General features: G+C 40.5%; 1 protein-coding gene across 13 annotated transcripts in view; it reads left to right on the forward strand.

Annotated features, from left to right (window-relative positions):
- EHBP1 (EH domain binding protein 1) overlaps window positions 1-26,250 on the forward strand; it is a 205,049-nt gene that overhangs the window by 28,820 nt on the left and 149,979 nt on the right. For all 13 annotated transcript variants that reach the window (XM_050972588.1, XM_050972589.1, XM_050972586.1 and 10 more), the window contains 2 exons: window positions 8,301-8,396; window positions 17,301-17,354. In XM_050972588.1, the coding sequence (XP_050828545.1) occupies window positions 8,301-8,396; window positions 17,301-17,354 (150 nt within the window). The remainder of the gene's footprint in view (window positions 1-8,300; window positions 8,397-17,300; window positions 17,355-26,250) is intronic.

The raw sequence follows: 26,250 nt of genomic DNA on the forward strand, positions 1-26,250 counted from the left end.
TTAATTGCTACACCTAATTAGAAAGGAGAATTGGTTTCTTTACTAGAAATATATTTAAAAAACCCCCAGCTAATTAAAAAAAAGTAATAAAGATTCTGACATCCCTGCAATAGGCAGATAAAGCCTGAATCAGAGGCTGTTTCACAACCTGAAATGCTACAAATAAAAAAGAATAAAAACAGGGTCTTTCAGCCCAGCAGAGTGTCTTTGAAGTGAATATTTACATTTTACTTCAACAAACACTGTGGGCAAACCTGTAAATTTGGGTTTCATGACTAATAACTTGGTAGCCTGAGGAATGGGAAGCTCTGAGTGAAGTCTCTCCAGTGTCTTGGACACTGATGAAGTTTGTCTTTCATGGGGACAGGGGTGCATGCTGTTTTCCGCTCTTCACAGGAGCATCTGCTCTTTGAGATGGCTTAGTCTTACTTGCTCATTCCCTAATTGCCTTTTCCTGTGCTGTGGCCTCTTAGCCTGGTTAGATTTATGGCAAATGATCTTGTCAGAGAGGAAATTTTGGAAGTTAGAATAATTCTTTGACACTTCAGTTTGAAAAAGATGATATAACCTTCTTTTTCTTTTTTTTTTTTTTTGTGTATTCATGTAACACAAAATGATGTTTCAAAGAACTCTGTAATAGTGGAGAGAGGGCATTCATGATAGAGAAGATATCTTGAAGTAATTGTGTCGAAGAACTTAAGTATTTAGAAAATGTGATACATGGTTTTCTACCCTGCTCAGGAGAGGCTTTGGGTTTATTTTTTACTCCTCTTTTTCGGAACTTTTTTTCTGATTGTCATGCATATTTGTTGCGTTTTGTCTTTTAACTTGAGGTATAAGCTATTCTAGGCTGTTTTAGATAAAGACTGGTTCCTGACTGCACAACTAAATGTTGTGCATCCAAAATTCTGCTTCAGGTTATGAAAATCCAAAGGTGTTACCTGAAGAGTAAACAAGGGTGTGAGCTCAGTCTGCTACCTGTTCCTGTTCCATACTCTTCAGCAAAGCCAGTCACTGGCTGTTTCACTGAAACATCAACAAACATCATTCCTGTTTCACTGAAACATCAATTCAAGTTCCTTTGAGTTTTTAGCACAGTGTGTATCTAGGCAGTAAGTGCTGATGTCACTAACTGATATCTGATGTGGCTCACTCTATGACAACTTCTCTGTATTAATTTCATTTAATTTCTGTTGCACAGAGAGATAAAAGTTATATCAAACAGTAAGTGCAATGCTTACACAAGGTTTGTAACCCTGAAAAGCTTGGTGGAAAACAAGGTATTTGTCATAAATGACTGCTTTGTTGGGGTTCAGAATATGTTCAGAAAGAGAAGCTGTAACAGAAGTCCAGCATGGCTTTCTGAACTGATGGGTTTCTGCCTGTCATTTTATAGGATCCAAATGACAGCATGTTCCTGAGGCAACAGGATTTTCTGGCATTAGCTTAGCCTTTTGGGCTTGAGGATTTTTTAGCTGGGCCATAAATTTCCATGATGTGTCCTCATTTTTGGTCACCAGGCAGTCGAAGCAACTCTTGGATAAACTGACAGATTTAAACCTGAGACTCAGAAAAGTCTTTGGCTGACTAAGTCATGTTTAGTAAGATCCCACTAAGGTACTTTGGAAGAGGCTGAGTGGCCCTGAAACCTGGGCAGAGCATAGAGTTAATTTTAAAGCTTTGATAGTGGATGTGACTTGAGCTGTTCGGGTCAAAAACTGTAAATCAATAAATGTTCTTGATCTCTTAGTCATCCTGCCAGTAAAATACTTTATTCAACATACTAGTTTCATCTAATTGCTTTATTGGAAGCAAGTCAAATAATTATTTCCTCTTATTTTATTTTTGGTGGACACTGTGTTCAATGAGTACAAAGCATTAATAATTGTCTGTTTTTCAGCTTCTTGAGAGGGTGGAAGGGAGGGATGAGGTTTTACCTTACTGTGAAGATGTTGTGAAGACTTTTTTGGAGGTTATGTTTTCTGAACTTTTCTGATCATTAATGAGGCATATCACCAGCAGATAGTTCACAAGCTCACAAACATGGCCTTTTGGATGCTCTCCAGTAGCTCTGTGTCTCTTTTGTACTGGGAAAGTACAAGAGATGTATTAAGCAAAAATGTCGTGCAACTGGAAGATGGAGCTCTGGATGAGCACTGGGATGCCTGCTCTAACTGATACAATTTTAAAATGCCATTGAGCTGAAAGCTGTGTTCTTGATGTCCTTTGCAGCCCTTGTTTTTGTAGGTTTCCATGATTCTGATTTGCTTCGTGGCCCACATGCTCTTTTTCCAAATAAACTACAGTGGTCCCTTTATTAAAAGAAATAATAGGTGGCATTATGTGCAGGAGTCTGAATATTTTTCTTCTTACTGTGGGAAACATAGAATAGGAGCTGTAGATATGTTTAATTACAGTAAGTTTCAAAGTGTTGCAAATGAAAACCAAATACTCATTTTGAAAGAGCATATAAATAGCAGTCTGATGGGTGGATGGATACAAGACCATAAATACATCCAGCAGTTACTGACCTTAATGCAGATTTAAGTTACTTACAGTTCTATTTTGGGACCTGCTCTCCATGGGCAAGTGTAATTTCAATATATTTCTTGAGATGTGTCAGGACAAGGTGGCTCTGTGTGGTTGGGCATCTCCACTGTGTCTGCCAGGAGTTTACATAAAATGGTGATTTGCAGTTTTGCTGTGCTTGGCAGAATTGCTGTGCAGTCCTAGAACCAAAATGAACTTTCAGCTTGGGGAGGGTGGGAGTCACCTATCTGTTGGTGCAAATGTCATCTGTTTGCAAAATCAGGTGCACTCCTCAAGCTTTATTTAGATGCTGCTCAGCATCCATGGTTTACAGAAGGTGCAGCTTGTAGCTGTGGTCTTGTTTTCAGGCCCTGGGCTTTTGATCTGTCTCTCTCTCTCCCATTTTTTTTTTTTTTTATTGTAATGGTGGAAGAATGTCTTTCTTCTAGTGCAGAGCAAGGGAAAAACATGCTGAAAATACTTTTACCTTCATTTCATTGACATGCTCTCAAATTTCCAGGCTTTGAACTAAGAAATTTCGATTTGAAAACAGATGTTGCCGTGATGTCAAGGAGGTGCTTTCTCCTATTCCTGTGAACGTGCAGAGGCTTATGGTTGAATTATACACCTCTGAAGAATCAAATTTGCGCTTGCTTCTGAGAGCCTGACAGAATTATTCTTCAAAGATTCTTTTTGTATCAAAGCTGAAAGAAGGGGCCTTGCCTGTGATTTCAGCACTTCTCTTGCAGATTTATCAAAAACAGTTTAAGCACAAAGGAGAAGGAACAATGCTGAGAAGAGGGAAAGAGCTTGGGCAGTGAGAAGTAAGAGCCAAGAGAGGCAAAAGGGCAGGGAGTAAAAGGAGTCTCTTCTACCCAACAGCAGCCTGGCCAGCATTTTCCCAGGGTTCTGCCGTCAATAAAGCAGCAGCTGGGTCACCTGTTTTGCTGGTTTTGGCAATCTGTTGCCTTTTCTGGCTACTTTATTGCCCAGTGCCAGCCCGGCCTGTCCCTGCTGGGCTGCAGTTCCAAAGGCATGTTGTGACCCTGACATGCTGATGACTGTTTGGGACCAGCACAGTTCAATAATGCCACTCCTGGAGCTTCTCAGTTTTTTAGTAAAGTTACAAGATCATGCTGTGATTGTAATCCCTGACTGTAAACTGGAGGTCATTAATACTCTTCTTTTTTCTGGGAGTCCCACAAAGTTGACTTGTGGTGACATTCTGAGGTGCAGTGATGGTTGTCTCAGAAAATTATGAGAAAAATAACTCTGTGTTCAGGTTTTTTTGTTTGTCTGGGCTTTGATTCTTTATTTGGTTGGTTGTTTTTCTTTTCTAATAAGAAACCCTACAGATGACATGAGAAACTGATTGAAGAGGCAGGAAAGAGGCTCTTTATCTGAGCAATGTCTACTGTGGACGGTGAATAAGGCAAGATCTGGTGAACCAAATAGCATGATTCATGTGTTTAATACATGATGTATTCATCATGTATGCCATTAATGTATGTGTTTGAAATCAAGCCTGAAGAGGTAGCCCAGGCCTAGAGAAGCTGTGGTAGAGATGAGTTTGTGTTCATTCCCCAAGCTTAGCAGTGTTTCTGTAGCTTTGTAGCAGTAACACACGCGTGCCTGCCAGTGAATTGAAGACATTCATGGGAAGACCTGTGGGGATCCACTGGTTTCCTTGTCTGCTCTAAGGGGGCACTGACAGCAATGTGTTGATCAAAGGCTGCCTGGAGTTTCCAGGGCTTTGAACTTCCTTCTTTGGCACCAGCTGGGTTTTTTGGACTGTATCCCAAGGCATGAGTGTGACTGGAGCATTGTTCTGGTGCCCAGCCTTTTAAACTGGTGGGCCATGCACTGGGATTTCAAGATGATCATGGGGGGGAAGCAAGCTGTAGTCTGGAGTATGGCCTTTAATTTGTCTCTCTTTGTGACACTGAACTGAGTTACAGAAGAACAAGAAGAAGCCATTCACAAACTGCTGGTTTCCTCTGGTGTGAGGGAATTGGCAGCTTTTCCCAGTCCATTCTTTTTCCAGTAGGTCCATTAACAGCCATATACAGTTCTGGCTGTCTTGGACGGTGAATGACTTTGGTGGGATGCATCACATGAAGAAAATCCTTGGTGTTCCAATGTTCCAAAGCCACACTCCTGGCCTGGAGGCACCAAATGAAGGATCTGGTTGCTTAATGTCAGCTCTTCCTCTTGAGTTTTTTTTTTTTTTTCCTTTTCTGTTCTGCCTGGATAACACAGTAGAAGAGGGATTATCCTTACAATCTGAGCTGCCCTAAGCACTACTGGAGCCAGCTGAGCTCCTGCTTGCTTCTTGTGCCCTGAACAGTCTGTCGCACGGACAAGTAGCAGAGCTGGCCTGATCACAGGCAGCTGGCAAAAAATTTATAAGGAAAAGAAAATCAGCAGTTTGCTGGCTCACAATAAAGCCACTCTTGTGGCTGCAGGTGAGGAATAATCATGGGTTTGTTTCAGATGAGTTTTGCTTTTAAAACCCAATATTGACAGCTTGGCAATTAGAACATATTTTTTATTCATAAATATAAACTGTTCCATAATTTGCAGCAGGCTCAAAATATTATGGTCAGCTCTAGCATTTTACAGAAGAGTAATACGAAATTATCCTGCACAACAGGATGAGGCAAGGTGGAAGTGAAGAAAGGAGAAAAGAGATGAAGCATCTGAAAGGGCAGGTGCCTGAAATAATGTAGTATCAAGTCTGTCCTTCCAGTTCAAGCACAGCAAAACAGCAGTGATTTTCACATCACAGGTGGTGGATTGCAAAGCTTGCTGCCTGGATTGGAACTGTTGTTTTAAAGAGAAAAATGGATAGCCTGAAGTGCCCATGCAAGTTCTGTAGGCTCATCTCCACTGCCTTTCTTTAAGAGATTTCCTCCTCTCCCAGTCATCAGTTTTGTGCCAGAGCAATGCCGTAGGTTGGACAATGTCATTCACAGCCCTACTCTATTTATAGGATATTTCAGCAGCCCATCCTGTAGCTCCTGTTTCCAGATTTAAAAGTGCTTTCATGCTATGTTGTTTTCTCCCATGTTCTACTGGCAGAAAACAGGAAGAGTTGCCTTTTGCTTTGAAATGCAGCAAAGCACTTCTGCTTCTCTTTCCAGACCATGGCTCCCATCCCTCAGGTCTGGAGACAAGTCAGGCAAGGGCAAGGCTGTGGGTGAGGCATGGGCTGCTGCAATTCACTTCTGCTTAGCTGCCCTTGCCTTGACTTCCAAGACAACAGGAGATGGCTGGTGAAGACCAGTAGCAAATGAGGAAGAAGTGGGTCTAAAGGCACAACCACCCAATGGAAAATGGAGTTAAGGAGGGGATTAGGGTGGAAGAGTATTGTGCAGCTGCAGCACCTCGCCTTGGCTGAGCCCTGCCAGTGAGTCCTTGTCACCTGCAGCGGTGGCCTGATCCAGCTCCAAGTCAAGGCTTATAATTTGGGAGTTGAAAAGGTTTTTTGATATAGGCCAGATGTAACTTGAAGAAACTGCAGCATAGAGGTGCCTGGCATGAAAATGTTGCATTAGAATAACACTCTGCATCTTAATTTTAAATTACTGTCATTTGCCAGTCCTCTGTGTTTCTTTGGATTTGCTTTCCCCTTTCCATTTCTCCTTTCCACAATGCAGAGAATTCTTTTGATGTTATCTTTTACTGTCATGCTGTTTGTCTGATACAGTGTTTATTTTTCAAAGCCAGAGGAGGACTTGATAACATTCATGATCACAGAACAGCTTTGCTTTAAAAGCTCATTAGTTAGAACTTGTCTCCTGGTTGTTGCTTTCAGTGACAGAAAAACATCTATATCCCTGTGTGTTTGTTGTGTCTCACTGACTTTCCTGGTGGGAGGAAATGCTGATAAAGGGCTTGAAGTGAAGTGTTGACTGCACCAGTGAATGCTCATTTTATAGGTTTTTTTAATAGATGGAACAAGTGATCCTCAGCTGAGCAGGCTGGCAGTGGCTGGACCTTGGACAGCAAAAGTTTGACATAATTTTCAGTATTGGCCAAACCCATGAGGAAATCACAGGTTTCAGACACACCATGAGCTCCAATTATTTGTGTGCAAACTGGTACCTGGAAAGAGGATGGAGTGCCCCTATGCAGGAGATGTTATTAATTTTACAGGATGCTACCAGGAGACATGGCAGATGAGCTTGTGCCTGGCTCTGGGTCACTGCCTAGTGTCTGCTGAAGATCTCTATGGGCAAGCTGGGAGTGATGCAGGGGACTGTGGGTTCATTGGGACAGACACACAAACTGCAGCTCCAGTGTCTGTGATAGTAATGGCATCTACTGTGGTGTGTTTTGCTGCTCACAAAATACCTTTTGCTTGTAAAATATATGTTTTGTTTGTGTTATTTGTTGTTGTTTGCTCTGTTATTCAGAAAAGACATCCAGGCCCTCTTTAGAATGAGATTAGACTGAAATTTGTGGAGTAAAACCAGTAGAAATTGGCTTCTTTCAAGTTGCTCTTATTTTAAAATTCCCTTTTTTTAGAAGCTCCAAGTTGCTACTCTGCAAGCACAAAGCATAGACACTCACTGAAAAATCTGATCTAATTAGGCATCTTTGGGAGCTGGGGTTTCAAGCAGAACATCAAAGAGAAAAAAATTTGTGATAAAACCAAAGGAGAGCTGGCAACATTTGGCACTCCCTACTACAGTGGCAGAGAGCTTCTGCCTCTCTAGGGGTGGGACTGCTTCTCCAGCTTTGTCTTTCCCACTTTGGTACAGCAATGTCATCCTTAAAGTTGCTCAGGTTACCTTAGAGTCCCAGAAAACCTGAGTCACAGGTCCTGCTAATCTTTTTAAAGCAAAAATATGTTCTAATAGACAGCCTGAATCTGAAGTTCTGAGTGTTAGAAGGAATATAAAATTGCAATGAGTGATGCACTAGAATTAAAACAAAAGAAAAAAAAGCCAAGTTAATTGGCTTCAGGTAACAGTAAATAGATTGTACAGTCTTTCCTGACAAAACTTCCAGATGTTTCTAAAAACACCCTAGCTCTGGTTAGGGTGCTGCTCTGCAGCAGCATCCTTCCCTCATTTGTCTTACAGCATCACAAAATAGATTAGGTTGAGCTTGGAAAGAGGCATACTTATTCCAAATCAGAGCAGAAATGCTCACACATGGTGTTTTTTAGGACTAGCTGTTAAAATGTAAATACAGACCATACACTAATCCAAACTGATGCTGAAAGGTAGACAGGTTCTGAGTCATTTAACTGTTGGGTTTTTTGTTATGTTTTCTAGGTGTAGGTACTCCAGCATATTAATTCTTAAAAATTTAAATGTTTTAGTAGCTTATAAATCATTGTTTTCACTTTTCTTTCCTCAAGTAAAACGTTTTGCTCCATTTTTGTGTAAATGTGATTAGACCTGCACTATGTGTTGTACACAAAATAAAGCTCAGCTTGCTACAGAAGTTCTGACCCTACAGCCTTAATTTTTTGCAAGGCTCTGAGTGTCCTGACCTGTGCTACGTAATAAAAAAGCTGAGTTTAGGACCTTGTGAGGAACAGCTTTAGTTCAATGGAAAAGACTGCTAATGGTCTGAGTTTCCTTACTGTCATTCTTAATTTTGTCCTTTGAAGTGCTCAGTAGAGTCATGGGTTTGGGGATGTGACCTTTTTGGAGTCAGTGATATGTTACTTTTACCTGCATGCCCTGGATCCTGTGGGAGTCAAGTCAACACTTTTATAATGGCATTAAACAACTGGGTATTTTTTCTTCCTTTAGGCACACAGCTGGCAGCCTGGAATCAAGAACCCATACCGTGGGTTGGTGGTGTGGCCTGTACCTGAAAATGTTGAAATTACTGTGACTCTCTTCAAGGTATGTTTTCTTTAAAGCATAATCTTTACCATTTCCTAAACAACACATGAAAAATTCTGTCTGGAAATGTCAGATTATAGTCACAAGGTCTAATATTGCTGGTTTTATGTCATTAACTGCACAGCCTTTTGTCCTCAGATCTGGGTGGGAGGGATGGTCAGTTCCGTGCCAAAGCTGACTTCTGTAGTTTAGTTAACACACTGAAATACCCGTTGAGCTGATTATGGTGGGGCATTGGCACAGAGTCCAGCACATGTGTAACTGTGCACGTAGTACATGTGTGAGGACTTGGCATGGGTTACAGCCTGGTAGGTTTCCTTTAAATACTGGAAGGGAGAAGTTGTCATAACACAGTCATTTCTAGACTTCCTTGTTCAGTTTCAGAGCTGCAACAGAATTGGTTGCAACAGAATCCAGCCAATCCATATTGGCTGCAACAGAATCCAGCTCCTCATTTCCCATTATTTAGAATTCTACACAAACATCACAGCACTGATGTGATTGCAGCTGTAAGAGTGGATGGGCAGTATTTGAATAATACAGAGAATTATAAGATTTTACAGGGAAATTTCTTATTTTTTGAATTGCATTTGTTCTACTGGAAAAAAAGCTTATTTTTGTGTCTGTGAAGCAGGAGGAGGAAGTGATAGTTATGCTAGAACTAGTTTCCCAAATATCATTGGGCAAGACCCTTTCTGCATAAAGATAAACAATGCAGCTTTGCATGTGTGACAGTGTAGGAGGCTAAAGATTTCTGGGATTTTCATTCCACAGTTCTTCCTCATTCTTTACTCTGGTGCCTTCATCTGCATTCTGGCTGTTCTTATTTTTAACTGCTCCCTTTGCAGCTTAGGGCAACAGTAACATACTTCTTTATAATTAGTAATATTTGTATTTCTTTGTCTTGGGCACTTTCCTGAGCTTGGAGTTGGCTTCTCATTAGCCTTAGAATGGGAATTTATTACTTGGTTCATTAAACCTAAAAAAAAAGAGGGTTGTCTTCCCCCCTCCCATTTTTTGTTAATGCCTGCCTTTGGGATTACTCATGAGCACAAACTTCTCAGGTTGACAGTGATCATAAACTATCATAAACTTATCTCTCTTCCTAGCAAACATGTAGTCTTCAACTGAGATTTAAAAGTTCACTACCAAAAATTGTTTGCTTCAAGGACCTCTGCTTGGACTAAGAAACTTGTCAGCATTATATGGTGATGCCACATGTCTGCACAATCTGAGCATGGTTATGCAGCACTGTAAATGTTTCTTGATATTTTCAACATTTAAGGTGAAGCAGAAATGTACAGAAATCTTGACTGTGATGATGATATTACATGAAGGATGAGAAATAAAGTTTCTCTTTGGTGCAGCTCTGTGATACTGTGGCTTTGGAGTAAAAGTGTCTTCCAGGCTTTTCTTGCCATCCCTTCTTTTTATTTACACTTGTACTGCTTCAGGATTCTGTAATGTAGAACAGCACAGCAGCCTTGTTAGTTGTGTAACTGAGACTGAGGGTGGGATTATCTAGTGAGGGATGGAAGGGCCTCTGGAGCCAATGTCAGGAATTACAAAAGCTTAATTTTACTCAGCACTAATTCTGCAGGCAGATCTGTTCACTGGACTTCCTCTTCCTGCCCAAAAATGAGCCTGCCTGTCACAAGAATTGGTCTGAGAGGAGAGGTACGAGTGTGAATAACCCCAGCAGCTGTGCCTTCTGTAAGTGGTACCCACTGGTCTCTGGGGAAATGAGCATTGGATTTATAATCAAAATAGTGAGAACCATCACACTGTCAGGCAGCTCTTGCTGTAAAATCTGCTCTAATTGATCCTCCAGCTCTTCTAACAAGAGTGCCTGTAAGTGGCCAAATACCCTTTGTTCTCTGTAAGGGAATGCATGTGGGGCACAGAGCAGCTTGTTGAGCAAGCTGTGTGATGCCCCAGGAGTGCTGTAGCTGTGTGAGACCAGCAGCCTGCCTGAGCCAGCTGTTAGGGGCGAGGGACTGCATGCAGAAGATGGTGTTGGCCCAGTTCAGGCTGTACCCAGTCCCCTGATGGCTTTGTTGGCTCTGTGATGCTTCAGCTGCAGCACAGGACATGTCCCAGCACCCACAGAGCTGGCATTTCTGTAGCTGGTAGGTTCTGGGCAAAGGCAGTCCAAAAGAAGTGGCTGTTTGTCACACAGCTGCTGCATTGTCTGGGCAGCACTGGAGCAGTGGGAAGGGAAGTATGTGATGGCACTCTGCAGCCGCCTTTCTGCGAGCTGACTTGGAAATGGGGTATTTGTATTGTTCCTTCCTCTAGAAGAAAGGACACAAAAAGACTGAAAACAGTAAAGCTCAGAGAAAGAGGCTGCTCATCTTGCAGTTCTGTAAAAATCCTTTTTGTAGCCAATTCCTTGAGAAGGAGGGTGATTACTGGAAGTTTGGCACTTTGCAGTGCCTGCACTTAGCCTGGTCTTGTTTTACAAACAGGAGCTGCTCGCTTTCCCCACCACCGAGAAGCTCAGGGAGCTGCTGCCTCCGTGTCCACCCTGGCAGAGCCCAGAGCTGGGAGCTGGCTGCTCCCACAGAGCTGTGTAGCAATCACAGATAACAAATGAGTGCAGTGGCGCTGTTGGGAATGGAAGGAGTGGGCTCCAGACAGACAGCTATGTGTTGTGGGAAATGATTCACACAGTAGTGCCAGCGCATTCGTAAGTGGCTGTTGAAATGTGTTGCTGGTAGGATTAGGAGATAAGTCAAGGTTTCAAGTGCTGATGAGAATGTTAAGAGTCTTCTCTCCAGTAGTCAGCGTGGACACTTGAGAGCTGGCTAAGCAAAGTCCCTGTGATCAGTCAACAGATGAGATATTCTGCATTATCTGCACAGCCCTACTTTGGGTGTTACCTTGCTTACAACAACATATTTGTAATTCTTATACGTGCAAAGTACTGAAGAGATTACAACCTTCATTTCAAAAACTTTAATTTCTAGTAAATGTAAGCTTTTTTGTTTGTTTGTTTCTATTAATTCTGGGCTGCTGGTAAAATTTCATAATGCCCTGGAGTCATGTGGGGAAAAGCATCATATGGATATATTGGTTCAGCTTCCCTTTATTAGCTGTAGTTCCTGCCCATCCAGCCGCTGAAGTGCTAATTACATACAAAATTTCCATCTGTTCTGAAAGTTTAACTTCTTCCTTTGCTGAGCTCAACACTGATGTTTAGTTATGCCTTGGGTTTTTTTCAACCAAACTGGGGAGAAAGAAACATCATGAAACAATAAGCCTATTGTGCATTTAAAATCCATAATTTGTAGTGCTTTCATGGAAAGATTCACAAATGTCAGAAAAGCCAGAGCTGAATTCCCACTTTTTTTTTGTTACCATGGTTGTGCTCCAGAAGTTAATTTTTTTAGAGTCCCTGCATTAGCAAAGTTTAACTTTCACATATGAAAACTTCTATCCTTTTCTGTAGGTTTGTATACAAACACAAATCCTTATCAGCCGAGAGAGATTTTAAACCAGAAATTTTCACTGCCAAGCAAGTGCAATGCTTTTAGTGAAGCTAAATGAACATCCATTGTACTACAGGGATTTAAATTGCAACATCATTATTTTCTAGCCGAAAAGCAAAGTGACTTCCTGTTCAAAAATGTTTGTTCTTCAGGAGTAAGCATGGACTTTGCTTCATTGCATTACACAAAACACTTGTTTTGTCAGTAATGTACATGGTTTATCACACCAATGTACCGTTGCAACAGCAGGGACTATTACCAGCTCTTAATTCCAAGGTTTGAAAAAGACATTTTTAAAGGCATAGCTTTCTAAGCGCACAAAAAATATTTATTAGTAAAATAGGAATGAAATAGATGATTGAGGCATACTTGTGTAGCTGAAAGTATTCCTGTTCCCACATATTACTCAGAAAAAATCCCTATCATTCTTCTTGAAAGCCCAAGTCAATCATGCTTTGATTTTATCGAATAACAACTGGCCATGCTGTAGCAGGATCACTGCATGAAAGCCAATGTATTATCTCAGGAGAGGAAACAAAAGAACCCAGATCAGCCCAAAACCTTTTCATAAAGCCATTTCTCTTAAGTAAAGACCAAGTTCAGGTTCAGAGCATACTTATTTCAGTTTAGAAGGGAGCAGGGGCTTGACCAGATACTATGGAGAATACTCCATAGGAGGAAAAACCAGTTCCATAGACAAGGTGTTGTGTGTCAGATATAAAAATCATAAGCTTGGGGGAGTAAGCACATCTGCACATCAAAAAATTAAATGGTTAAAAACTTAAAGGATTAGTGTGGGACTAATTAAAAAAAAATAAAAATAAAGGACATTCAGTGCTTGTTGCCTTTCTAACCCAGAGGCTTTAGTGGAAAGTGTGAGCTTTGTGTGGTGATGCACGGGGATGTTTCTGCCAGTCTCCTCAGAGCTCCCTGCTTTCTGGCAGCTCCAATTAAAGCTGATCACAGTTGTATGTGATTTTCTAGACTAATCAGACCTCTGTAATCAGCACTGAAAGCAACAAGAATTGGGTCAAATTTTGAGTCTTGTGCAGTTTCAAGCAGGCAAGCACAAAAGCTGAGGACAGATGCTGGAGAACCCAGAGCATCTGCTGCGGGTCACTGGTGAAGGGAGATCACACACCCTGTCAGTGTTTGATGTGATTCACTGTGACAGTCCTTAAGCAGTTATTCCCCAAGAAGAAAGACTGAAGATTAAGGCTGGTATGAAGTGATCTAATTGAAAGACAAGCTTCAAAAACCAGGAGTGCTTAGGGAGGAGGCGTGGGGAAGGAAGGGAGGAAGGGACTAACAGGCTGAAGATCTTTCCTACCCACTCTGGCTGCTGATTAGGAAAAGCAGCAGTCCCCTGATATATCCTTTGTTCCTATTACAAGAAATACAAAGGTAAATCTGAATATAACCTGAATTACTAAAGAAGGTTTACCTTTCTTCAGTCATAGGAAGCCACCTTGTATTCTGCAGAAAGGATCTAGTCCTTGACAGCAATGAGTTCATGATGGACTCATCAACAGAGAACATAAAAATGTGTCTGACGTGTCCTTTGCTCTTCCTAAGCCCAGAAGAGTTGACTTTTTGGGTAGTTGTCATGTGGATGGGCAGAATGGTGTCACAGAAAGAAGCTAAGGGGTGGGTTTGCAAAAAAAAGCTGAGGTCCTGTCTCTTGCACAATTCCCTACTATTTGCTTCTTACCTGAGTATTACTTTTGGCACACTAAGGTCATCTTATGAGACAAAAAAGAGAGGAAAAAAGGGTAGAGAAAAAAGGCTCTAAAACTTAGTTAAAGATGTTGAAAAGGAACATCAAACTGAGGCAAGAAAATGGGACCCATGTCTTGGTACTAAAAATGACAATTCTTTTTTAACATAGTAAAATGAGGAGGAACAACAAGCTGTTCAATCCATTTGCCTTAATACTTACAGTTCTCAATTCATGGTGAAACCATAGTGAATGTTGAATAGAGTGTAGTTCTGCATCTATGGTACACTGGTGAAGCAAATATGCATTGTCAAAAAAATCTCTTGTCAACTCCCCTCATGTTACAGCGAGATGTGAGGCAATTTGTTTTTTGATCTTTTTAGGTAATTTTCATTGTTGTTTGTTTTTAGGAAATGGGAATGAGGTCTGTTTATAATGCTTGACTTCAGGTATTCCCTGCTTGTATCTGCTTGCAGGTGAGGTGAGGTTTTGTGTGTCCTGTTACCAGAGAGTGCTTTCATAAAGAGTTGGACCATTCCAAAGGCTGCTATTAACCATTACTCCTGGAGTTATTTTTCTTTGGAATAGCATTTTTTTTCCTAAAACATAGTCACCAATGCTATAGTCCTCAAATAATAGTTTGCTAGATACATCACATGAATTTTATGTGGAGGGTGAATGCTGACTATGGATTAGCCAGTGAGGGAAGTATTTGGTGTTGTGGGGTTTTTTACTGGTATTTACTCTGTTCAAATCCAAAATAAGATGAAAGATTAAACAGATTTATAAAAACAACACCTGTTATGGAGACTACCTGAGGAAATGTTAGCCCCAAATGTAACATGTTGTTTGCAATAGAAACTGTGTTATAACTGTAATCATACAAGCAACTGTTTACACGACCACTTAATAAAGCTGTTAGTTAATTAGAAATAGGGCTCTCTATGCTGCTCCTTGGGTTTCTGATAAAAGCATTTTAGTGGAAGAGTGAAGCTACTTGTGTGTCTGTTGCAAGGAAATGCTGAGGCTTATGTACTTAAAAATTAGTCAGGATTTTCTCTTTCTGTAGACATTTTAAAACTGGAGACAAAAAAATATGGCTTTAAAAAAAAGTCTGGATTCACCTTTAAATCTGAAATATCCTACACATATGCAAAGTGTTCATATATCAGCATATTTCATACTCTCTGAACATTTGGTAAGGCTGTTCATTAGAGAACTCCTTGAATCTTTTAAGGGCTGTTTTGGGGCAATACACTGCATTTATCTTCCTGAAGTGTTCACAACTTGCTTTCAAGTGTATGCTAATATGTTGAACATGAAGGAGTCTTTGCATTATACAGTGTTATTTTGCTTTGTCAGATGATCAGAAATACTCAGCAGAGCACCTGGTTCTGTAGCCCTCGGAGGTGTGAGTTTTATTGCCACTGACAGAGAGCTTGGCTTGGCTTTGTAGATTATTTCCTTGCAGAAACAAAACAAGGAATGTTTTGTTTGTTACATGGGATAAAATATTGGACCCTGACTTTGGAATCAGTTTTAGGTCTGCCTGCAGGCTTGTCCTAATAGCTTTTGGGGGAGTTAGGGGAAAAAAATTGAGCAGGATGAAATATTTAAGAGTTGAGTCACTTATTATGGAGTAGCTTATTAAAACATAAAGTGGTTAATGATCCCATTAAATCTCATTATGTCATTTCATGCTGTATCAAAGGAAGCAATTAAACAGAAAGGTAATTGCCCCAGGTTAACTCTTAAAATTTTTGAGTATTTAATAGCTGGATTATAGAAAGTTAGTTACATCTGTAGAATTTATATAGTATACACCAAACCCGCAGATATCATGCTTTATTTATATAATGCAGAATTCCACAAACCTGATTAATGTGATGGAGATATAATTACATAATCTGATATTAACAAGACATTAATTGGAACATGGAGATACCTCAGTATAATTTTGTGTGTATCTACTTGCCCTTCTGTCCTTATGGTTACTGGTACAGCATGTTTTGACACTCATTTGCAGTATTTAAATTGTCCTCTTTTTTAAAAAACCTCTTAAAAGAATTATTCATGTATAAAAATGAATCATCAGTTTTGACATAAGTTTTTAACAACATCTTATATTCTTTCACTGATAGTGTTTTACAGGGGGGCTGTATGGGAAACTCACTTGGCTGGGTTTTGGAGGAAGGATGCACAGGAGGAGATGGGATAAAATCCTCCTAGAGGTATTATTGTAGTTCATCCAAACAGGAGGTTTATTTAAGAGCACACTTCCCAAGTTTTTGTGTCCTGGAAAAATTGAAAAAAAACCCAAACAACAACTTCTCTCTGGTTATTAGTGCCATAAGCTCGTTACTTACAAAATATTTTGTGTTTTCAAAAAGAACTAGTTTAAAATTGGTACAGTACCTCTCACTACAGTCTGACTTCAAAACAAAACTGAAGTGAAACAAGGGTTAAAGCAAAGACTAAGGTAAGGTGAGTCAAGAAGATTAAATGTGAGCCTTATAGCATTCTGGGAAAAAAAGGAGGATGCTACTAATGGATGTAAAGTGGGAGCAAAGTATCTTGATGCATTTTGTTAATTTAAAGTGGCAAGATGGAATTGCCATGCTTGCTGTAGTGTCAGGACCAGTTGCCAAATAGTAGCAAGGAAACTGAGATGCTGAGGGGTCTCATATATGATGCTGGGAAATGCTGATGATATGGAAGTGACATTTACCTCCAAACACCTATAGCATGCAATCAGGGACAGAGGAGTAATTGAGTGTTTTCCTGTAACTAGAAATAATAGGATAGAATTGAGGTATAGCAATAGCAGGTTTCATATGAAGAGAAAGACTCAAGACACATTCTCTTAGTGTGAGAATCTATTTTGCAAGAGGAGTATAAGTTTTGCTGCAGTTGTTCAGAACTTGGACTGGATGATTAATTATTAAAGAAAAAGTATTTTGTTTAAAGTAAGGTCCTTGATAGAGGCTTGAGAGGAATGACTTATTGTCTTCTCCAGTTATTTTACTTTCAACATAACAACAATACAGATCACTCCAGCAGACTGAAAGCTCATTAAATTAAAAAAAAAAAAGCGCCAAATAGATGAACTTCATTGTTATTTTTCTTCCTGTTAGTGAAAATGTTTTCTGATCCTCACATGTGATACCATAGAAATGTTGTGAACTCAGGATAAGTATTTAAGAAATCTGCAGTGGAAGGAGGTGCTGCGCTGAGGCTGTGACTTTGGATCTCTGCTTGTGCCCATAGAGTCTGGGCCTAGGCAGGTTGGGGTGTGCATCTTCTCACTCCTGGTGAAAGCAAGTGGCTCCCTCCACTGTTGTCTGCAAGATTTGGATTTGTTTTGTGTATTTGGGAGGTGGAACTTGAGAATTAAAGAGAGATTTATCTTTTTTTTTTTTTTTTTTCCCACTGGGTGAAAGGAAACAGAATTACAGGCCTTCATCAGCATCAGCCTCAAGTATTTTTAGGAGTTAGTTAAATCCTCACTGGCAGTTTTACCCCAACTTGTTCATCATATAGTGGACATCCCATAAAGTCTACATCCTAGCTAAAATATTTCCCTTTGGCATCTTCTGTGGTAAAAATAATTCAGAGTATATGAAAATCTTGGCTGTTTTGCAGTTTCTTGCACCCTGGATTATTTTTAGACTCAAATTCTCTGGTTTGTTTTTCTAGGATCCCCACGCTGAAGAATTTGAAGACAAGGAATGGATGTTTGTCATAGAGAATGTAAGCTGGAATGTTGTTTTGGCTTTTTTATACATATAAGACTTGATCATTTTAAAAGATTAAAAAGCGTCCAGATGCTGAAAAAGTTTTGAATAAAATTTGAGCAGCTGAACCACTGTAAACCCTAGCTCTGTAGTAATGAAGGCTTATTAAAATACCTATTGTACAATAAATACCTATGTTACAATTAAAATGCAGGAGAGGGGAGTGCTACACTACACTGCTTAAATTCCTTCCCTGTAAGCCTCAGTCTGCCTTGCATTAGTGTGCTGTGAGCAGTGGAGTGAACAAGTTAGAGCTGGGTCATGACTCACTGTTTTATGGGCTGTGACACATTATTTATGTCTGAGCAGGGCAGTGAACGAGTCAGAGCTGGGTTATGACATCTGTATGTCCCAAATGACAGCACACCCTTCTGAGCTTGAGTGCCACTCTCTAGGGGAGAGCAGAGCTTCATTGCTTGCCTTGGATGGATGAGGAATTTGGGGAGGATGGGAAGGTGGGACCAGCAGCAAGACGTGTCATGACCTGCTCCCTGGAATCCCTCTGCATGTCCTGTGCCCCGAGTGAAAACCCAAAAGCTGTTCCTGTGAGTCTCCAGCTCCTCCAAGCCAGGGGCTCCCAGAACTTCTCCAAGAGAGCTGAGTTCCTGAGGGCTGCACAAACAACAGGCTTTGCCAAAGTGCACTGCTTGACATTGCATAGAGCAAGTGCTGCATGAAGTACTTTTTTCCTTTCCCTGCTCTGTTCCGGGCAGCAGCTTCCGCTCTGGGGCTGCCTAGCTGAAAAAAGGGAAGCTGCTTTACCCAGAGTTTTCTTGAGAAGAAACTTTGTCTTCAAATATGTTTTAAAGGATTGTTGTATCAAGACAGTGTTTAGTGCTCATTAATATAGTTTCATTAGGGACTGTTTTCTCAGTAACATAATTTTAATGTTGTTTTTAAACAAAAATGAAATTGCTCTCCTACCAAGTAGTACCACATAGCACTGAAGTGTGGGGAAGCAATGGATTTTGCATGATATCTTTTTTTTACCTAAAAACGCTTCTTTTTCTTGTCAATATTGCAAAGTGATTTGAATATGTAAAGCTAAGGTTTATTCCTATCACCAGTAACTGAACATTCAAAAGGGCTGAAAGCAAAGCGCTTTATTTATAGTTTTGTTTTAAATGTCAAGTTTCTATTTGCACCTATGATACTTGTTAACACAAAACATAATTTGGTTACTGTTTCCTGGAGTTTCCTTTTCTTTCTCACGTAGTTTATTTTAACTGGGGAAGTCTCCATCCCCAGTTGTCACCATACAAGTAGCTGTGGATAAAACAATGTCAGTGTATTTGTCAGCCAGCCCCTCTGGGTATAGCTGGATTTCCTGTGACGTTGCAGATGATTTTTTTTTTTCAGGATTTTATACGGGGCATGTAGACTGAGCTTGTGTCCTGCTTTCTTTACATGTCAGTGTATTCCATGTAGAGGGGGCAGCAGACCATCTGCTGCCTGCTCTTCTTGCTCTCTGCCTTGCACCTTTGCTGAGCTGTGCAGGCCAGTCTTCTGTTATGTGGGAACTTCTTCACAGCCTCACTTGAGCTATTAGTTCATCTCACAAGAACTGCCAAATAGTCACTGGTAGGTAGATGTTTATTCTTTGATTGGAGGATATAGAAGCAGTATCCTCAGAATTATATATTTAATAGTTTAACCACAAAAATTACTGAGAGCTAAAGAAACTATAAAACTGGCTGCTTTCAATCACCTCTTTCTCCCCCCCTTTTTTTTTTTCGTTAATGCTGGAAGAGATGGAGAAACTCTTTTCCCAGGATAACAGCTCCACTTAGTGGTGGATGAAAACATGTTCATCGGTTCGAGCAAGTCACAGGTGTTCCAATGGCTGACATTCCAGAGTCTGGAACACCTGCCTGTTAGAAATAGGGGAGCCAGGGAGGCAGGAGGTTGTACTCCTCACTCCTTAAATTATAGGCATTTACCCACTTCGGGCCTAAAGTGTATTTTGCCTGGGTTTACAACAATATGTTTGTCATGAACCTGGCAAGACCACGTCACCCTTGGGAAGCATGGGGACATTACGAGTCCCTTGGAACCTTTTCTGTTTTGTCCAGAGATGTTTTCCCCTCCTCTTTGGTCAGCAACACTCAGAACATAAAATAAGTCTGAAGTCTGAAGAGCTTAGGGATGTGCTTTAGTGGTGAAGCTGTGTGAATTCTACTAGAAATTTTGAATTTGTTTCTGTTTTGAATTAGTATTAAAAGTCAGTCTCCAAAATAATTTTGTCATGCTTCAGTATGGCTGAACAAAGACCAGGTAGAAGAGATACACAGCTGCAGTTTGATGCTTTTGCAGGCAGATGCTACAAAATTCCAAACAAGTTTAATCTGCGCTTTCTGAGGGATTTTTAAGCAGTGATGAGGTGATTTGTGCAAGAAAGCCATGCTGTAAATGAAAAGGAAACAAGATAGTTGATTTTTGTGGTTATTTTCTTGTTGGGCATATATGTACATTACTTCATGATCTTTACCTGGATTATTGTAGATTTTTTTTCTAGCTGTATTTTTATTGCCCTAGTCATTCTGTGTTTGTATTCTAGTAGGTGAACTTTGTCATCTGCTGTGTGTATAACCCATAAATAGTTTGATTGTAGAGCAGTTTCTTACCATTTAAATCTTGGTATTCATTTTCCATCAGCCTTTTCTATGTCTTTGTCTCCTTCACAGCTGTGTTCTGTGTATATTTACTGATGACTTTCTTGTCTCTAACTTAATCTCTCTTTAATCACAATCTGTGTAATTGATTACCTGCTTTTATGTCATGAGGCAGTTATTGGAATTCTTTTGGTGTTTTTTATGTTCTACTGAATAGTAACATTGAGTGTTCAGGTAGGCTATTGCAAGTAGGAGAGCAAGAAATTCATAACTAAGAATAAGACTTGCCCATGTCTAGAGTGGTAGTAGGCTTTCAAAATCTCACAGATGGATGTTAGTATATTTTGCCTATTCCATAAATAAAGAACAAGGATGAGTTGCCTTCTATTTTAGAAGCCCCTTGCTCTAGTAAGTGATTTTCTCTCTCATTGCTTCTGTGGGTAACTTGAATACATGCTGTTTCAACACTTGGTTCCATTCACTGTCTGAGCTCATCAAGTGTCCCCTCAGAGGTGCCAGGAGGTAGAGCAGTTTTGAAACAAAGATGGCACCTCTGAGAAGAGTTCAGCTGACCTGAAGTTTTGGGCTGTGTTTCTTGATCTCTGCAGATTGCTTAGCTAGTGGAATGAGAAAGGGATAGGAGGGAAGAGAGGAGGTTTAAATTGGTCCAAAGATGTGGAAGCTTTCACTGGCTCTATGTACAAGAACTTTGTCTCAAATAAAAGTATCTGAAGCAATGGAAAAAATGTCATTTTGCATCCCAGTGCATGCTCAAAGCATGGAAAAGAACATAAGAACATCCACTGAGGACACATCATAATGTTTACTTGTTTGCTGGCAGTTTTGTAGACAGTTACTTCCTACATTCTTAATGAAGCTTAAAGTCATGGAATGTTTTCCGACTTGAAACTACAGATTATAAAACAAATTTCCCAGCTTTTTGTCAAAAATATTTTTGAGCCCATGTTTGTGTGTCTAGCACAGCAATATATTCCAAAGTTCATAATATGTTTCTCTATCTTTCCACCTGTGCTTATGTTTCCCTGTTGTCCATAGGTCATTCCCAGTGCTCAGGGCTGTGGTGAGCAAGCCCTTTCCAGTAGGAAATTCCACTGACAATAATTGCTGTTGTTCCTGACACAAGCTGTAGCCCTCTTTTTATGTGGCAGGCCTATTAAAACTTGGTCTTTGCTAATTCCGGACCTACTGATTTGGCAGATGAATGGAGAAACATGCCCCTCCTTGTACATTCCTGTGAGTTGGAGCTGGAGGCAGCCAGTTTCCATCAGATACCGCTCTGAATATGTTGTTTTCCTGATTAATCTTTTAGAGAAAAAACTTAATTGAGTAGGAGTAATGAGCTCAGAATTTTGGTAAAAGCATGCTTTTTTACTGGGTGGTTAAATATCTTTTACTACAGGACGGCTGCAACACTAACTCTACAAGGCAGGTTTTGCCCTCCATCTGAATGAGAGCCCATTCCTACCTGTTTCTGGAAATAGATGTTGAGGAGCAAATGCCAGCATAGCATAGGGAATTGAAATTCTGAGTACTGCTGATGCCATTTGCTGGAAGAACCTGGGGGAGAAGACTGACATAGGAGCAGGATGAATTCCTTACTTACTGATCAGTTGCTATATCAGAATTTATTACAAAATCTTGGGTATCTCTTCTAGTGTATCTTTGTACCTTGTGAGGCCTTAAGTTTAAATTGGCTATTTCCTTTATTTAAGAAACAGTAGTAAAAGCCCCTCCATGCATTCATTTTGTATTTTTTGCTTGAAGTAATTTTTTGCTTAAAATAATAATTGATTGGGTTAGTTTTTTTCTGAATTAAATGTCTGCATTTGATATATTTAGAATAGCTTATAGTCAGACATGCTTTCCTGGTCCTTTAATTCCCCTGTCATATTCTGCTGTGTGTGATTATGTGAACTGTGACTAGCTGCCTGTGTAAATTAGGCTGAGTATTCTGGTTTAGATATAGCTAGGAATTAAATGCTGCTTTGTCAGCTGTCTCGCTCTTGTTCTGCTTTAAATGTAATAGAGATTCAGAAACCTCTTTTACTTTTAGTTTTTGCTTACATTAAATATTTAGCACTTTGTTCAAGTTGAGAAATCTCCGAGATTAGGCCTTTGGAGCAAAACTTGCAGAAAATGTTGTCTTGATTGGCTTCTCTGGTTGTAAAGCAACCAGGGTAGGAAATCTTTCTTGGAGGCCTGATTCTGTGCTTTTCCAGTAATACATTGTTGTTCCTGCTTTGCTCCATGATGGCCTTTCTGGGCACTTCAAACCAAAAGGGAAATATGATCAGGGGCAGGGTCCTGACTCTGGAAGGAGCAGGAGAGAGGCTGCTGCACAGAGTGGGTCACTCTGCTTTGGGGTGTCTGAGAGTGGGTGACTCCCCTGTGTGTCCACACTGACCCTACAGGAGTCCCAAATAATCTCCTTGGATTTGGCATCTTCTCTGAAAAGATGAAGATAGTGGAAGTGGATTGCACTTGTTTGAGTTCCACTGGAGAAATTCTATACCAAGTGCTGTAGGACAAGTAAACTACCACTTGTATTTAGGGCAAGTGTGAAAGACTGTGGGTGTTTTCCCCCTCTGCAAGGCCCAGCACAAAGGGGAGGCACCAGCAGCCCTGGTTTCAGGCAGGCATTGTGAGGGCAAGAGCTCTATAAACTTTTCTGAGCAGCGCAGTTGATATTGATATTTTGACCTGCAGCCACTCCTGTATCCCCAGGTAAAGCCTGTTAGGGTCCTGTTAGGACATACAACTGTCTGCAATGTAATTTTCCTTCTGACCAAAACAAGACTGTGCCCAGATCACCTGGAATTATGGCCACTGTGAATCCTTTCTGTCATTAATACATAATAAGCTATTAAAGCAGAGCTGAGAGATGACAAAAGTCTTACTTAAATAAGAATTTTAGAGAAACTGCTAAAATAATTCCTAATATCTAATTAACTTCTTACACTTCTAATAGCTTTTTTTATCCTGAATGAGTGTGAAATGTGAGTCCATTAATGTCTTCTCTACTGTGTTTTTTTAAAAATAGTTATGAAAATTTTCTTTTGGTATTCGATCTTCATGTCCTAAATGAAATGCAGTGCCCAAACTGTGCTTTAAATAGTGTTGTTTCTGATGCTGTGTAAATAGCTGCACTAAGTGCATCTATATCAAATATAATTTAGCAGATGGAAATTTTGAAAACTATATTACAGCATTTTTGGCTTAACATTTTCTGGTGTTTATGCTATAGTTACATGGGAGAGTCTTGCAAGTGGCAGCTGGAAAGAGAAGGATCCTGAGCTCTGGGCAGAGCATCCCGGGTGTGAGGCTCTGGCTTTGTGTCTCACAAAGCATGGTACATGAACATACATGGCAACATTTAATTTATACAGTTATTATTGATTCACAGCAGTAAAGTACAACTGTTTTCTAAATTGCTAGGACCATTTTATTTGGGTTTTTGAGGGGAGGCTATTTCCTGCTAAAGGAATCTGTCTCCTATAGCCAAGTTGTACAAGACAGCTGATTGGAGTTGCTATCAGTGGTGTCCCTTGCCAGCTGGAGAGGGGAAGCTGATAAACAAGGCAGACAGCTTTGGAAACAAACCTCTAACACTACATTAGACATGTTTAAAACCAGCAGTGTGTTTCAGCCACTCTTAGCAAATGTTTATTCATAGGAAATCAGCAGTAAAATACACTGGCCAGTGTGTGCAAGAGCCAGAGTCTGCATGAGGTCGTTTCTCTTTCAGACATCAAATACATAAAAGTGTCTTGGTGATTGTTTTACAGTGGGGTTCTAATCATACTGCAGGCATAAGCTGAGCCAAGCAACTTGCCTTTTAATAGAAAAGTGTTTGCTTTTTAGCTTGTTCAGTTTGCCACATTTTTTCTGGTTTTACGTGTCTGAGTGTGTTTTTACATCTCCATCCAGTCATGGCTGTGTGTTTGCTCTTGATGTGGTTCAGAATATCATTATGTAAAATACCACTGTCTGGGGCAGCATTATGATGGATAAATTTCATTTTTGACCTGGTAGCTGTACGGTGTTTAAAAAGCAGCATATGCTGCTACCATGTAGTACAAAATATTCAGTATGGAAAATGGAAAAAATGGCAGTGCATTTAATGAAAAATGTTTTTGACATAAGTCACCTTCAAAGGCAGATAATCTGGGAGTCAAATTGAATATTTTGGTTGATTTGAGATAATACCTTGCAATTGCCTGTGCTCAAGCTATGGAAATATGCGTCAAAAAAAGAATTAAAATATCCATTATTGTGTAAAGTGTAGCTCTGCATTAAGTAACTGGATAGGATTGTACATGCAAGCAGTTGTAATTTAACTGAGAGCATATTATTTAAAAATAGTGGCCAGCAGCAGAACTATAGTCAGCTGACAGGAAAATAAGAGTTCTGGCCTCCTGAAAACCCTTGTTATTAGGAAAACCATCTGGCAGTGTAATAGCTCTGAGTGTTATTTCTTTCAGCCTCTTATCTTTGGTTGTTAGCTGTCTTAATAGAGTTTAATATAATAGAAATTAATTGACCTCCATAACTTAATTGATGCCATTTCATTCATTTCCCTCCCAGCATATTCTTCATTCTGAATTGATGCTACACCATCACATTGTATTTTTTCTGTGAAGATTCTCCTTTCTTATTGTTTTGCATTATCAATATCTGAGCCAAATGGCTTCTTGAATCTTGACAGGCAGTAGAAACAAACTTTTTCTTGTTTAGTTTAAGTATGGTGGCAACCTGAGTCTTGGCTGCAAAGATTGCCTGAATAAAATGGTAATAAGTTGCTGTAAAGGGCATTTTGTAACTTATCAGTGTTTTCTCTGTTTCCACATACTAGCATAAATATAAGAATAAACTGAATTTTTGCCGAATGTATGACTCACACAAAGTTGCATCCCTGAACTCAAAGGTGCTGTTCTGAACACAGTGGACTGTATGTCCTGGTTCTGGCCAGGATAGGGTTAATTTTTGCAGTTTGGGAGGGGAACAGAGGAGGATGATTTTCCCCACCTTCTCGCTCCTTTTCCCTCCTTCAGGCCTGTTACAATAGCTTTTGAGATTTTTGTATTTCCCTTGGATGCTAAGGGAAGCATTTTCTTCTTTCTGTGTCTGCTGTGACTTCTCAGTACAGTCCACACCTGCTTAGTCAGGACAGAGATTTCTGGGAAGGTCACTCAAAGATCTGCCCCAAGGGTGGACAGTCATGAATGCCATGGAATGTGGGAGAAAATGGGCCAGTATTTGGGGAAATTGTCTGCTCCAGCGGTTTGGAGGTCCACCCCTGAACAACAATGGAACCCTGGTAATGTGACAGAATATTTGCAAGGAGAATGCTGTGGCAACTCCAGAGAGGAGCAACTTATTGCAGTGTTCCAGGTCCTGGCTGCTCTTCACCAGACAGAGTTCAAAACTAGACAGCACCTCAGAGGGAGGAGGAGGAGGAGGAGGAAGTCAGACCTACAGGCACCGTGGCTGCTCAAACTGAGTTGAACCAGAGGGACAACCTGTAGCAGTTGGCCCTGTACAGAAGAAGAAATCCAAGACGAAATCAGTTTGCATAGTGAGGGATGAAGAGGAAGCAGGGTTCCCACAACAGGAGGAAGAGGTAGGGCCAGAAATAATCACCTGATCCATATTCCAGACAGAGCTGTGAGATTAACATTTCAGCCGCCAGACTGGTGAGCCCCTGGTGACCTGGCTGCTCCAATGCTGGGATATCATGGCCCATGCTATGGAAGCCAAGCACCTGTGATCCCTGGGACATGGGCATTGACAAGGGAATTGGGAAGAGGACAGAAGCTCTGAGTCTCTGGAGGCCACTCCTGCCAAATCTGCAGCAAAGGTCTCCCTCTGCCCAAGGATAATCTAATGGTGTGCACAGGCAGGTGGAATGCCACGGAGAAGGGTACCCAGAACCTGAGACAATCGGTTGTGCTGGAGGTAATCTATAAGGGATTTCAGGAGTCCCCTGTAGATCCAGATAAGGTCCAGGGGACACAATCCACATGGTGGAAATTTGTGCAGAGCGTGCCATTGTTGTGTGCCAGCTCACTGGCATTGATGTCAATGGAAGGAGAACAAGCAGTGCTTCAGGTGACTGCCTGACTCCAGCAATATGAAAACCATCTCTCTGCCTCCCTGACAACTTGTGTCTCAGCTGTGGAAGGACAGTCCAAGACCTTGGACAGACTGGAAAGACTCAAG

This window comes from Serinus canaria, chromosome 3 (genome assembly GCF_022539315.1).
Source record: "Serinus canaria isolate serCan28SL12 chromosome 3, serCan2020, whole genome shotgun sequence".
NCBI classification, from domain to species: Eukaryota; Metazoa; Chordata; class Aves; order Passeriformes; family Fringillidae; genus Serinus; species Serinus canaria.